Here is a 14,564-nt window from a genome sequence, read left to right as displayed (position 1 = left end):
AATATTTATTAACAAGAATGATATTTTGAAACGTCAGTTAGAAAGCACATAAGAGTACTCGTACTCTTTCTCTTTTCTTTGTTATTTTATTTATTTATTTATTTTTATTTTGGCTAAACAAAAAGTAAAATAACTCAATATTCTTATCTTCTTGTAATACTTTGTGAGAGAGAGAATACGTTAGTGTTTGAACGCCAAAAGGCTTCTTCTTCAACTCTGTGCTTTTCACTCACCCAAATTTCATCTACTACGGTGAGTTTCTCTATTCACAAGGGTTTGACTATACCTAACTCTTCTAATATTTCAGGTAAGATTTCACTGTTAGTTCCATTCTTATCTTTCTCTTTTCCATTGTTGATTCAGAGGAACCCTAATTCCAAAAATGGCATGCAAAATATTCTTTGTTTTATTCATGACTATGAGTACTAAAATCTTACTCTGAAAAGCATTTTTTTTACATGCTTTATCTTAAATTATGATTTGACTGTTGAACCTTATTCTTCAATTCTGTTATGTTGCTTTTTTTTTCAAGTATGAAAGAAGAGGTAGGAAAAAAGAAAAGAAAAGAAAAAACGTGTGTATATATATGTCCATTTTGCTCCCAAAACAGGATAGAAAGGATAGTTCATTTTCTTGGCACAAATATGTCGAAATTTTATCCCTTTTTATATTTTATTTTTTTTAGTAATATGTTATTATATCTACAAATATAACCTGATGTCCTCTAATTGAAAATTGTGTGCTGCCCCAGAACCTGTTCACGACGTGTTGAAGATCAAGGTCTTGAATTTCTTCAATTTGCTTTCCGCTGATTCAACTGTCTTCTTATCCTCGAGGTCTTGCTGAAGGAGATGCTTTACTAGACTTCTTTGTTGTGTATATATTTGCTAGCTTCTTTCTAACAGTAAGTGACCCCTTTACTAATATGATCTATTTTAATTTAACTAGACTTTTTTTAATGTAAGTAGAAACAATTGCTATCTTGTGGCTATATTAATTAGGAATAATTTAGATTTTGCATAACTTTTTTATTGGATTTTTAAACGAAGAATGCAATTCTAGAATTCCTGGCAATGCTCTGAAGCAATGTTACACAAATGCAATAGAAAACAAAGGGATTTGCTTAGATTATATACACATTCTCCTTACTTTTAACAATGATCAATCTAGTAGATAATGAATTTTTTCATGTTTCATTTATGGATTTTTTTTATATATTCATGAATATTGGCAAGCAGTATTGAGTCTTGTTTCATGTTAAATCCTTACTTACTGCTTAAACCAAATTAAACCCATATAAGTTCAATTTCATTTTTTTCCTTTACAGCTTGTTTGTTGATCGTTGACAACCTCGGCACCCAATACTTGAATTTTTTTTTCAATCTGCATTGTTATGGAAACCTCAAGCCAGTCAACAAGCCCTCTTTCTTCATCTAAAGTGGTCATTTGTGATAAGCCTGTTGTCAAAAATGGCAAAGATTTTGCTCCTGAACCAGAGGCCTCGAAATAAAAAATATGGAAAGCTCAGGTACTACTCCTTTTTACCATTGACGGTGTAGACTCACCTTTCATTGGCCCCATCATCTCTCCCAAAGTAGCAAATAAGATCAAAAGTTCTTTTCCTGGTCACTCTCAAAGAAAATCCGTTGCTTTTCAAGACTCCATTTCCATTGGATACTTCGACTCCAACAATAGGCTATTCAGAAATCCTCCAAAGACCAACATTGAAGATTACCATACTTGGTTAGGTAGGGTTGAAACTGAGAAAATGACCCTGTGAAAAGAGATTGGGATATATGACCTAATTCAACTTAGTAAAAACTCTTACACTGTTAATTCAGGACTAATGGGGGTGCATTGTATTTCTGGGATGAGACTTCACATACTTTTCACATCCCATATGACATGATTACTCCTACTCTTCTGGATGTAGTTGCGATAACTGATCTACCTCCCTTGGAAGAGGAAATTTTAACTATTACTCAGTCGACCACAGGAGTAGCGTATGCCATTGATATCTCTTCCACCACCTACCAGAGCTTCATTCTTAACAATAAAGGTCAAGATGGAGAACCTGTTTCTGATAATGAGCACATAGCCTTCCTTCTCTATTGGTTGAGCGGCGTTGTTTTCTGTGCACGGAGTATTCAAGTCGAAATCACTTATCCCCCATTGGCCATTATGTTAGCCGAAGGTAAGAGGCTGTGTTTAGCCAAATTGTTCTTAGCTCGACTATATCTTACTCTAGATTGGATCACAGGCCTTATGAGGGAGAAGAAGAGGATCACTAATGTCGACGGTCCTGTTTTATTTTTTCAATTGTGGCTGTCCGCTATTTTTAAATCTGAGCTACAACCACGTTTGACCCAAAAAGGTCCTACAGACTCTGTTATTGCAGGAAACCATATGCTCAACTTAGTTTTTCCTAACAAGTTAATGGCCTCACATGATAAGATGACACACTTCTTCCGTGCTTTCTACTACTTACTAGAGAAAGACCACAACATTAATCTGACTCTTTTTGCTAATTGTCAAACCGGTCCAGAATGGTTGACGCAATCTCTTACCCCAACTAGGATTACACAGAAGGAAAGTATCACCATTTGGTTGCAGTTTTTGACTTCCCAATTACCTTTTGCTAGATTTCCAGGTGAAGATGACCTAAGAATAGCGGTTTACATGCCAAACACCGTTTCTAGACAATTTGGGTTAGTTCAGGCCATTCCATCTCCTTACCATCTTCAAGATTTACAATCTTTGCATGTCAAAGCTACTTCATTAGAAGATCTGTTGCACATTCAGAAGGATAATGCTTCGCGGAGAAATAATTTTCACCTATTCCCTTTTAAATCTTGCCAGTTGACCACATATTCATTCTTCTCTTAGTGGAAGACCTATTACTCTTCCATTAACGTTGCTTTTAGTACTTGTTGTCAAAGGATGACCATTGTTCTTGTAATGCAACAAGTGAGAAGAGCATCAATTGTCAAAAAGGGTAATTACAATTAAATCATTTGCTCATTGTGATTTCAAAAATTATGGTTCTCTATGTGTTATTTTCTTCATGCATAATGCCTTCTAAGAATATCACAATGGCACCTGTTTTAATTATTTTATTATTATTATTACTATTTTTTTTTACAGAGAAAACAAAAAAGAAGACTTGAACAAATAGAAGTGTCAACATCTTCAATAGTGATGATAAGGATGACACATCAAATACATCCAATGACAATCTTGATGGACCGGTAATCTCTCAGCACAATGAAGGGGAAAATGAGAACACCTCGTCTAGTGATAAATCAATGAGTAAGTTCTCTTCGGAAGATGGTGTCGATGCTCTTAGCCCCAGTGGTCAACTTGCTTCTCAGGTATTTTTACATATTTTCACATCTTCCATATTAAAATAGCATTATCTTAAAGAACTTACATGATGATGATATCTCTCATGCTGATTTTTTTTTTAAATCTCGTTAATTACCTTTGTCCTCATTTCACTTCTTGTTTTAGGTTACTGTGGCTCCTACCATTTCTTTGATTGTGCCTAGTATTGAAAATATGATGGCTCCCATATCTAATAAGCCTACACCCAAAGTCAATGCCAATAAGGTATAACATGTTATTTAGCCTGATTATTAGTATCTCTTCCTTGTATCTTCTTTATTTTTTATGTTAACACTTATTTTTGTATTTTTGTTTAGCTTCAAATTCTAAAATTCCCCCAAATGAGTGGTCAAAAAAACAAATACCAATCACTTCCATTCATGCTCAGACCCCTAATGTGGTGAATGATTTATTGGTTGATTTAGAAAGTCTAAATGAAGCATATGCATGTAGCATGGATAGACAGAAGGCCATAGTTAAATCTTGTTCCACCATTCAAAGTCACCTTACAACAGAGCAGCCCCATACTACACCTCCCACAATCAAGATTGTTGACAATTCCATCCTGCTTCCATTGAGCCAACAACTCAGTGTCATTCTATCCAAACCTGTTTTAAAACTTGCTACCGATCCGCAGTTTAAGGCTCAACTTTCTGATATTCTGCAAACTTTTTCAACTACACCACATCCTGAGACTATTGATCCTTTGTTGGCTCACTTGCAGAAGGTTTATGAGGACCTTTATGCCAAATTTCTGGATTCTCAAGCAGCTATCTCATCATATCAACAATTAACTGAATCTCTTTTTAAGTTGAAACAAGACACCTCTTCTTTTGAGACTGCCAAAGCTACCCTGACTGCCCATATTGCAAAAGCTAAAGATCGGACTCATGAGCTATCTGAGAAGATTTGAGACTTGAAACAACAGCAGACTGTCAAGAGAGGAGTAAAAAATAGGCTGGATGCTGCTTTGATAAAGAATGAGGCTCAATTTGCCAAAGCAAGTAGCATGCTTGACAGTAACAATACAGCCTTACAGTCACTTGAAGAGAAGATGTTCTCCTTACAGAAAGCTGCCAAAGAAGACAGAAACTTCCAAACCGCTCTCCAAACTGAAGTTACTCGCTTGAAGGAGATCTTTGAAACTTAGTCTTGTATTTCCTATGCGAACCTTTGTGATTTTAATATGTGCCTGCAATCTTCACTTTTTGAATTTTAGAGTTTTGTTTATTACTTGCTTTTGTATGCATTCTATCCTGATTTTGGAGATTGGACACTTGCTATTTTTTGGGAAGTTATTACATTACTTCACACTAAACCAATTATTAATATCACAGTGACCTCTTTTGTATTTCATCTGGGATGACCTCCATATCTATCCATGTCAGGTTGCACTGGTGTATGCCATCTTGTGTGCATTCGCCTCAAGTGCTGTCAAATTAAATAAAAAATGTGCATTTATTGACATGCCTCTAGCTTCATACAGGTTTATTCACTAAACTTTAGTTCTATATGTTGGCATGTACTATACTGCACTCACAAAATGATAAATTATTTTCTGTATTGACTTTTATTTTAAATTGATGCTTTGGACACATATTTGTCTCATAATCTTAATGCTTTACACTGTTAATGGAACTTGCAATTCAAATAAATCACAAGGACATGTTAGCTTTTACAAACTGAATTACAAATATTAGTTAGCTCTTTATTTTTTCCTTTGACACTTCAACTGGACATTTTCGTGTCCTTAAACATAGGGGTGCACATGGGGCCGGGTGAAGCTGGGTTCGCCGTGACCCGAACTCGAACTAAATAATGACCGGGTCTATTTGTGAGACCCTTACCCGACCCTAGACCTGATGAAATCGTGTTACTTTCGGGCCACACTTAAGCCGGGTCTAGACCGGGTGAAGTCCGGGTCTTGATCAACTTTATCACGACATCACCAAAAATTAGATTCTACATCTTTTGAACCTCTAAATTTTAGAAAATAATTATTCCATAACATTGCAACATTCACATAATAATAATTTAGAATATAATAATAATAATTTAAAGTTTCATAATAATAATTTTATCAATTACACATTAAACATTCAAAGTTCAAAAGACAATTAAAATAAAGTTAACAACCAACACAAGATTAACATAATAATAATAATAATTTATAGTGTCATACCAACCAATAACAACAAAATATTAAATAGTAAACAACTACACGGGTCCAACGGGCCGGAGCCGGGTGACCCGAAGCTTGGCCCGAACCCGATTTAATAAATAACCGGAGCCATCTATTAAAACTTCGGATCTGACCGGGCCATAACGAAACCGGGCCAAATTAGTCCCGAAGTCATCGGGCCCGGTCCGGGTCTTCGGGCCGATCCGGGTCTTGTGCACCCCTACTTAAACATGTGGAATGTTTATCTCATGTATGCCTGGCTTATATACTTTTAAATATTTGCCATTTATTGAGGGGATTCTTCTTCCTGATCTGACTTCAATAATCTTATAGGCGTTTATAGAATAAATCTTGTCAACTACATAATGTCCTTCCCAAGTTGGAGACCACTTACCATAAGTTTTTTGACTTTTTTTCTATAGGCAAAATTGTTTTCCACACTAAATCTTCAACTGCAAATATCTTTGCTTTAACACGGCGATTGTATGATTTTGACATAATCTCTTTTTGTTGAATCACCCGCTCTAAAGCTCTCAACCTTTCGTCATCTAGTTCATTGAGCTCATCATGCAAAGAATTCCAATAATCCACTACTGGTATCTCATCTTGTCTAGCCACCCTTATACTTTGCAGATTAATATCATTTGGCAATACCGCATCATGACCGTAAACTAACTTATACAGGGTGGTTCCAGTAGAACCTCTTGGAGAATTTCGGTAAGCCCAAAGAACTTGACTGAGAGTTTGGTACCAATTTCTTGGCTGCATTCCAATGTATTTTTTAATTAATGCAATCAGAATTTTATTCGCTGCCTCCACTTGTCCATTGGCTTGGGCATAATACGGCATACAAGAAAGCATTTTTATATCCCTAGACTTGACATATTCCATAACATTTTCCCCAATAAACATTGTTCTTTGATCAGTGATAATAGATTGAAGAATTCTAAACCTATGCACAATATGCTCCTCAATGAAATCAATTATTTCATTGTGAGTCACCTCCCTTAAAGGGATAGCCTCTACCCATTTAGAAAAATAATCAATGCCAACCAAAATGAACTTATGACCTTTAAAAGAAGGTGGGTGAATCTGCCCGGTCAGATCTAAAGCTCAACCTCTAAACGGCCATGGTTTAATTATAACATGCAATTCTGACGCTGGAATATGTTGAAGGCTCCCATGTTTTTGGCATTCCTCACAAGACCTAGCATAATTTATACAATCTCTTTGAATGGTTGGCCAATACAATCTTCTCCTATTTATCACCCATTTCATTTTTTCCCCTGACTGATGGGAGCCACAAATTCCCTCATTCACTTCGGCAAGAGCCAAATACGCTTCTTTTTCTCCCAAACACGTCAAGAGGTTTCCATCAACAGATTTCTTAAACAAGACATTACTTATTAGAACATAACTTTGAGCCCTATATTTAAGTTTTCTATCGACACTAAGACTTGGATTTTCTAAATATTCTACGATTGGTACTCTCTAATCTTCTGGGTTTAGTTTTCTGATGACAACACTTCTCTTTCTCTCAAATGCATAAATATGTCTTTTATCCTTACTAATTTTCTAGTGTTGAGGACTTGATCTTATATCTTGAAGCAATTTGAGCTAATTCATTTGTTTCTTGATTTAACTCCCTTGGAACATGGCTTACAATGACATTATCAAATTTACTCAACAACTCTGTAGCCACATTGAAATACTTTCTTAAATTTTCACTAACACACCTATATTCAAGTGATACTTGACGGACTACAAGCTGTGAATCTCCAAAAATTTTCACATTTTTAACTCCTCTTTCTAATAATAATTTCAGTCCCATTATTAACGCTTCATACTCTGCCTCATTGTTGGAACATGAATAATTCAATTCAAAGAGAAATTTACTTGGCTCGCCACTTGGAGAAATAATTAAAATTCCTATACCAACACCACCCTTATGGCATGAACCGTCAAAATATAATTTCCAAGGCACCAAACCAACGAAATCCAGTAAACTCTCATCAATGTCAATACAAGGATGGTCAACCAGGAAATCAGCTAGAACCTGACCCTTAACGGCTCTTGCAGGAACAAAATGTAAAGAAAATTTTGCTAAGGCCAACATCCATTTTCCTAGTCTACCATGCAATATTGGAGTAGACAACATATATTTAAGAACATCAAACTTAGAAATTACATAAACATTCCTAGGAATTAAATAGTACTTAAGTTTTAAACAAGAAAAATATAAAGTTAAACAAAGTTTCTCAATTGGAGAATAACGACTCTCAACATCATTTAGCACATGACTTAGGTAATAAATCACTTTTTCATTACCATTCTCATCTTCTTGAGCCAGCATTCCACCAATTGTTACTTCAGAAGCTGACACGTAAAGTTTTAGAGGTGCTCCGTGCCTTGGAGGTGTCATAATAGGAGGATTAGTCAAATACTACTTGATGTTGTCAAAAGCTTCTTGATACTCTGTTTTTCATTGGAACTCTTCCTCTTTTTTCAACTTGATTAGAGGCACAAAAACCTTGGTTTTTCCTGACAGATTGGAAATGAACCTTCTGAGGTAATTGATCTTCCCTAAAAATGCTTGCAGTTACTTTTTGTTAGCTGGAGGAGCAGCCTCTAAGATAGCCTTTGCCTTATTTTTGTCAATTTTAATCCCTTTTTTCTGCACTAAGAAACCAAGAAAATTCCCTGCACTCACACCAAAAGCACATTTTAAGGGATTCATTTTCAATTTATGCTTTCTCATTCTTTCAAATGCTTTTTTTAAATTCTCTAGATGCTCTTTTTTAGCATTTGATTTGACAACCACATCGTCAACATAAATTTTCATAAAATTTCCAATAAAGTTATGAAAAATTTTATTCATCGCCTTTTGATAAGTTGCACCAGTATTTTTGAGTCCAAATGGCATCACAACCCATTCAAAAGTCTCTAAAGCACCTGGACACCTAAATGCAGTTTTTGACACATCTTCCTCAACTATGTATATTTGATTATAACTTGAATATCCATCCATAAAACTTAATATTTCATGACCAGCAGTAGAATCTATCAACATATCAGCTATAGGCATTGGATATTCATCTTTTAGTGTTGCAGAATTTAAATATCTAAAATCAATGCAAATCCTTAATTTTCCATTCTTTTTCATGACAGGAACAATATTAGAAATCCAGTTGACATACCTTGCTGTTCTTATAAACTTAGCCTTAAGAAGTCTTTCAATCTCTTCTTTAATCTTCTGCGTGACTTCAGGAGCAAATCTCCTTGGTGGCTGCTTGACAGGTTTGACATTGCCTTTCAATGGCAATTGATGTTCTACTAACTCACGATTCAAGCCTGGCATCTCTGCATAATCCCATGCAAAATAGTCGCAATATTCCTTCAAAATCTCCACCATTTCTTTTTGAAATCATCAGGCAGCATCTTGCTCACATATGTTGGTTTAGGATAATCACCGTTACCAATATCTACTTCCTCCAAAGGATCCTACACCTCAACCTTTTTTACAGTGTCAGTGTTATTTTTTTCAAAACCTAAAGGACCATAATCATATATACAATCATAAGGTACACTTTCAATGCACCCTTCTCTGTCTGCCATATAGGCTGACAGCCGAGCCAATTGGCTTGTCAAACTCATCATCTAAGTTTCTCCTGAGGTCGTATCCGCCCCGGCCTTAGGGACAAAAATAAAACCATTCATATCTATTTTGCACATCTCAATACTTTCAGGATTAAATGCCTTAGTGTCAACCATCAGTGGCTTGACTCCAGGATTATACATCCTGAACTCCGCATGCATCTCATCATAGTAACATGTACTATTATTAGCAGGAACTTCTTCCACTCCTCCATCATTGTTCCAGAAAATCAACTTTTGATATAGAGTGGATGGAATAGCACCCATTCCATGAATCCAATCACGTCCCAAAAGCAAGTTAAAGCCAGTCTTAGAAGGAACAACAACAAATAGAGTTGGCCTATTGACAGAACCAACCTCAATTGACAGCAAAATCGCACCTCTAACAGAAGAAGTCCTTCCATTAAAATCTGTTACCCCAATGCTACTTTTAATCAGATCTTTTTCAGTCTTTCCAAGCCTTCCCATCATTCTTTTAGGCATGAGATTGACAGCAGCTCCCCCGTCAACTAAAATCTTATTAACTATCCTTCCATCAACACGAGCCTTGATATGCAATGGACGCAAATACTCCTTGTCATTTTCAGTAGGTTTCTCAAACAATCTTCCACCACACATGTTGTCATCTAGTAATAAGCATTCACTTCCAGGAAAGACATCATATCAATCATCTTCTAATGACTCTACTTTCCGGACTTGACTATACTCCTCAGGTAGTATTGACACCACAGCTATAGGTTACTTAACACCAAATATTGCTTTTAAGCTGTCATCAAAACCAGTGTCAAAATTATCAGTAATTAAATCTTCATCCTTTTCTCCCTTATTTTCAACTATTACCTTCTTTCCAGCAAGATTCTTCTTTACATTTTTATTGCATTTAGGGTGATTAGAAGAATTTTCTGTTTCTGCAGACTTGGCCATGGTTAGCAAAGGAGGAAAATTTACACCGTGTCCATTGTATGGATCTAAAGGAACATACTCATGTATATTCTCTTTTTGCTCAAAAGTTATAAAAGGAGAATACTTTAGAATATTTTGACAATGGGCCAAGGAGAATAATTAGAAACCTACTGCATGTTAGGATTATAACAAGAATAAATTGGCTTTAAGGGAATAGGCACATTTTTTGGAATATATATACTACCTCCATCTTGTGCATGATTCATGTTCCATAACTAAGACTCGTAATACCTGGGTTTAAAAGGTCTGGGCTTCACCCATTTGTTTTTTCCTCTTACAAAAGCGGTAGGTTGATTCTGCACATTTCTCACATTATGGACCCATTTATTGTTTGAAATTTTGGTGGGAGGAACTCTTGTCTTTTGAGAAAATCCATCAAGTTTTCCATCAATCATGACTACAGTCTTCATCTTCTGGTTGACGGGTTGTATCCCAGTATTGTTGACACACTTGTTCAAAGGAGCCTGACCGCCCATATTTTGTTTTCCCTCGGCTATCTTCCACTTTAGCTCGTTAGTTTCATTTTCTTTTTCAGCAATCTTCTTTCTCAACTCAGCCTGTTCTTTCTCTTCAACTTTGTACTTTTCAAACTCTTTTGTAGCTTCCTTGTCAAAAACAACATTGCACTTTGGGCACATGGCGATGGTGCTGTCAGATTCTTTAATTCTCAACAAAAAATCTAACAGATCCTCACTAGGACGAGAATAAACTGGCTAATTGTCTTGCTCAAAGATCCTCAGGTCTTTATTTTCATCTTTAGCACTAGCCATTGTGGCATCAACTTCTACCATGTTGACTGACAAATTGAATGGCTCAACATAATTTGAGTCAGCAGTAAATGGTTCAGTGTCCACCTTCATAGTAGTTTTATCCTAAACTTCAATCTTCCCTCCTCAATTGCTTTTTGTATCAAGTCCCTGAAACAGATGCAATTATTAGTAGTGTGCGAAAATACCTGATGAAACTTACAAAATTTCTTATTCTTTATTTCATCAGTTGTGTAGGCATCTTTTTTTCTTCTGGTAAAATAAGCTGCTTATCTTTTAATAAAACCTCAAATATTTGATCTGCCTTAGAAATATCAAAAGAATAAGTCTTATTTTCAACTTTAGAATAAGAATAAACTTTTTCTTTTCCTTTAACAGGCTTCAAAGATTTGTATACATAAGGAGGACCCCCACGTAATTCGGCAATATAAATCTCTTTCTCATCTGAATCACTACTATTGGAAAAACAATCAACATATGCTACCTTTTTTGAACCCTTTTTAAAATTTTCTTTTTCTTTCTTAATTTGCTCCATCTGTCTTACTCTCTCAGCTAATTGAAAAAGATCCAAAATATGTTGATTAACAAGTTTCTTCCTAACTCCAAATTCTAACCCATTAGTAGCCATTTTGACAACTTCAGATTCTGGAATCAGAGTAAAACATTTATTTCTCATATTTCTAAACTGTGCCAAATAAGTGTCAATGGATTCTCCCTCTGCACGTTTGACAGAGAATAAATCTGTAAGACTAGCTTTTAATTCACCTCGAAAAAATTGATCATGAAAATTTCTTTCTAACTGTGCCCAAGAATGAATAGAATTTGGTCTCAAGTTGGAGAACCATGTAAATACATTTTTTGTTAGAGAAGAAGAAAAATATCTCATCTTGAGATATTCATTAGAAGCTGCTTCTCCAATTTCAACAGTATATCAAGCAATATGCTTTACTGTAGACTCATTTTCTTCTCCAGAAAATTTTGTAAGGGATTTTGGAATTTTCCAACCTTTTGGAAGCTCTGCTTGTTGGACATATTCAGGGAAAGTGGACACAAAATATAGCCTATTTAAGCAACCAACATTAAATCCCAAACGGTTTAAAACTTGTTCGACATTTCTTGCTAGATTATAATGCCCTCCTAAGTTGTTTTGCCTAAGTCTTTCCAACATATCATCAGCATTTTGACCATATCTAGGCATATGGAGATCATAATTAAGAATTGCTCCACCGTTCTGATTGACATTATCAAATCTTAAATCCTGGTTATCATTTTCTTCTAAATTTACCACAGTATCAATCCTATTAACTTGCCTATTTAATTGTTCAATTCTAGTGTTTGTGTTTTCTAAAAGAGGATTTAAAACTGTCACCATTTGATGAGTTAACATGTTTACTAGATCATGGTGGCTTTCATCCATTTGTTGCCTAATATTTGCTAAGAATTCCACGGTTTGACTAGGTTGATTAACAGGCATTGCTCTCGTCATGTCAGGAAACACAGGTTTGGAATTTTCTACCCTAGTGACTAGGGGTGCACATGGGCCGGGTGAAGCCGGATTTGATGTGACCCAGATTCGGTCCGAAATATACACCGGGTCTATTTATTAGACCCGAACCCGGCCCTAGACCCGATGAAACCAATACACTTTCGGGCCACAATTATACCGGGTGAAAACCGGGCCGTTAACATTACATTACGTTGATGCTTTCTTGTAAGCTAGCATGTAAAAATATCCAAATTTCCAAGACTCCAACCATTAGTTAACATGATAAAATTCACTTAGAAAAATATAACAAGAACCAACCCTTCTTCAAAATTAAAGCATAACCACAATCAATACTAAAGTATAACCACAATCAATACTAATATTGTCTAATAATACTAAATATTTAAATCAATACAAATAACACAATCTTATGTATTAGTCTAAAGTCTTATGCATTCTAAACATAAAACATTAATTTATAGTCTTATAATGACTAATAACACAAAATATTAATTGTGTATGATGACCGGGCCACCGGGCCGACTTCGAGTGACCCGAGCTATGGCCCGGACCCGACCCGAAATAATGACCGGGTCCATTTTTGAGACCCGTACCCGACCCTAAACCCGATGAAATCACACCAAATTAGTCCTTAAAGTGTTCGGGACCGGGCCGGGCCTTCGGACCGGGCCGGGTCTGTGCACCCCTACTAGTGACAGTGGATGTAGTAGATTTGATGCACTGTTATTTCCTGTATTAATAGCATGTGAAAAATTTTGTTGTGATATGTGTGAACCTGACACCCCAGAAACAGGTACATTTGAAATGCCATATGGATTTTGATAAATAGGATTTTGAAAAGTTGAGTATAGAGGTACAGGCAATCCTTATGTCACCATTGCGGGAGGGGGGGAGGACGTACCTCGGTGGCAAGCCATATGGGGGCCACCCCACGGTATTTATGTGAGTTGCATTTAACCCTGTATGGGCATGGCTAACGCCATCATGCCTCACTAACAGCAAGGTAGGATCTGCGTTTGAAATCACAGGAGAATTTTCGGATTCATTTCCTCTAATCTCATCATTGGAAGTAGAAGAAGATGCTGCAGAAGTATTTGACATGTCAACTGACATTGATTTTCTTGGCTCTGGACGCACGAACTTACCACTGCGCAACCACATGCAAATTCAAAACTCCTCGTTTTCCTTTTAACAATTACAATCTATTGACAATGTCCCACTGGGCGTGCCAATTTGTTTTACTCAAATTTTTGTTAATGTTTAAAAGAAAACGTGGGTATCTCAATGTCGCAATTGTAACGTCAAATAAAATTAAAAGGAATAAAAGTAACAAATAAACATATAAATGCAAGGTGCCGGTAGCGAAGTAAATTGCAGAAATTGAAACAAACAGGAAATTAAAAAGAAGATGAAGGAAGAAACATAAACGTAAAAGAGAAGAAGACGTAAAAGTAGAGGAATTTTATTAATAAAACTGGAAAAAAGTAAAGTACAAGTGTTTGAGTTTAGAGAAATTACTTAAGATTCCCAATTTTACTCTGTGATGCCAAGGGGCTGAGAGTGTTTTGGGTTTCTAAGTATTTTTCAAGAAGAACTGAACTCCTTACAATGTGCTCTTAAAGCATTATTTATAGATTAACCTAATGTCAGCTAACAGTTACCATTTGTACACCTGTTGCGAGAAATTTAGATTGGCCCGTAACCATTTCCGCACCTCGTGTGAATTTCAAAATTTAAATAAATAACCAACTGTCAAATGATCTAATTTAATTTAAAATATATATAAATATTATATATGAAGACATCACTATATAACTAATTATTTTTTTTTATAATTTTCTTATAAAAATTATATTTTGTCTAACAATATCTAAGGTACTGAAACACTTAAATATATGTGGGTACACATATCTAAAATATTGAGATACTAAATATGCAAATATACATATTTATGGTATTGAATACCTGATTTGTGAACAAATGTTCAGTTTGTAAGTATTTCGAGTGCAACGATTTATTTGTTTTTATACATTGTTCAATAACTTAAATTTATTTAAATTAATATATATTAATATTATTATATTTATATTTAATATTTTATTTTCGT

At 35.4% G+C, this 14,564-nt stretch overlaps 2 protein-coding genes across 2 annotated transcripts; both read right to left on the bottom strand.

Moving 5' to 3' along the window:
- Nucleotides 5,957-6,478, bottom strand: LOC107620841. The gene has a single exon (XM_016322947.1). It carries the CDS (start codon nucleotides 6,476-6,478, stop codon nucleotides 5,957-5,959), a length of 522 nt encoding a protein of 173 aa, XP_016178433.1.
- Nucleotides 7,134-7,988, bottom strand: LOC107620839. The gene has a single exon (XM_016322946.1). It carries the CDS (start codon nucleotides 7,986-7,988, stop codon nucleotides 7,134-7,136), a length of 855 nt encoding a protein of 284 aa, XP_016178432.1.

This window comes from Arachis ipaensis, chromosome B10 (genome assembly GCF_000816755.2).
Source record: "Arachis ipaensis cultivar K30076 chromosome B10, Araip1.1, whole genome shotgun sequence".
NCBI lineage: Eukaryota > Viridiplantae > Streptophyta > Magnoliopsida > Fabales > Fabaceae > Arachis > Arachis ipaensis.
This window is presented reverse-complemented; position numbering and strand designations above follow the sequence as displayed.

Coding starts and splice junctions, on each gene's coding strand:
- LOC107620839 (XM_016322946.1), bottom strand. CDS start 7,988: ATGACACCTCCAAGGCACGGAGCACCTCTAAAACTTTACGTGTCAGCT.
- LOC107620841 (XM_016322947.1), bottom strand. CDS start 6,478: ATGTTTATTGGGGAAAATGTTATGGAATATGTCAAGTCTAGGGATATA.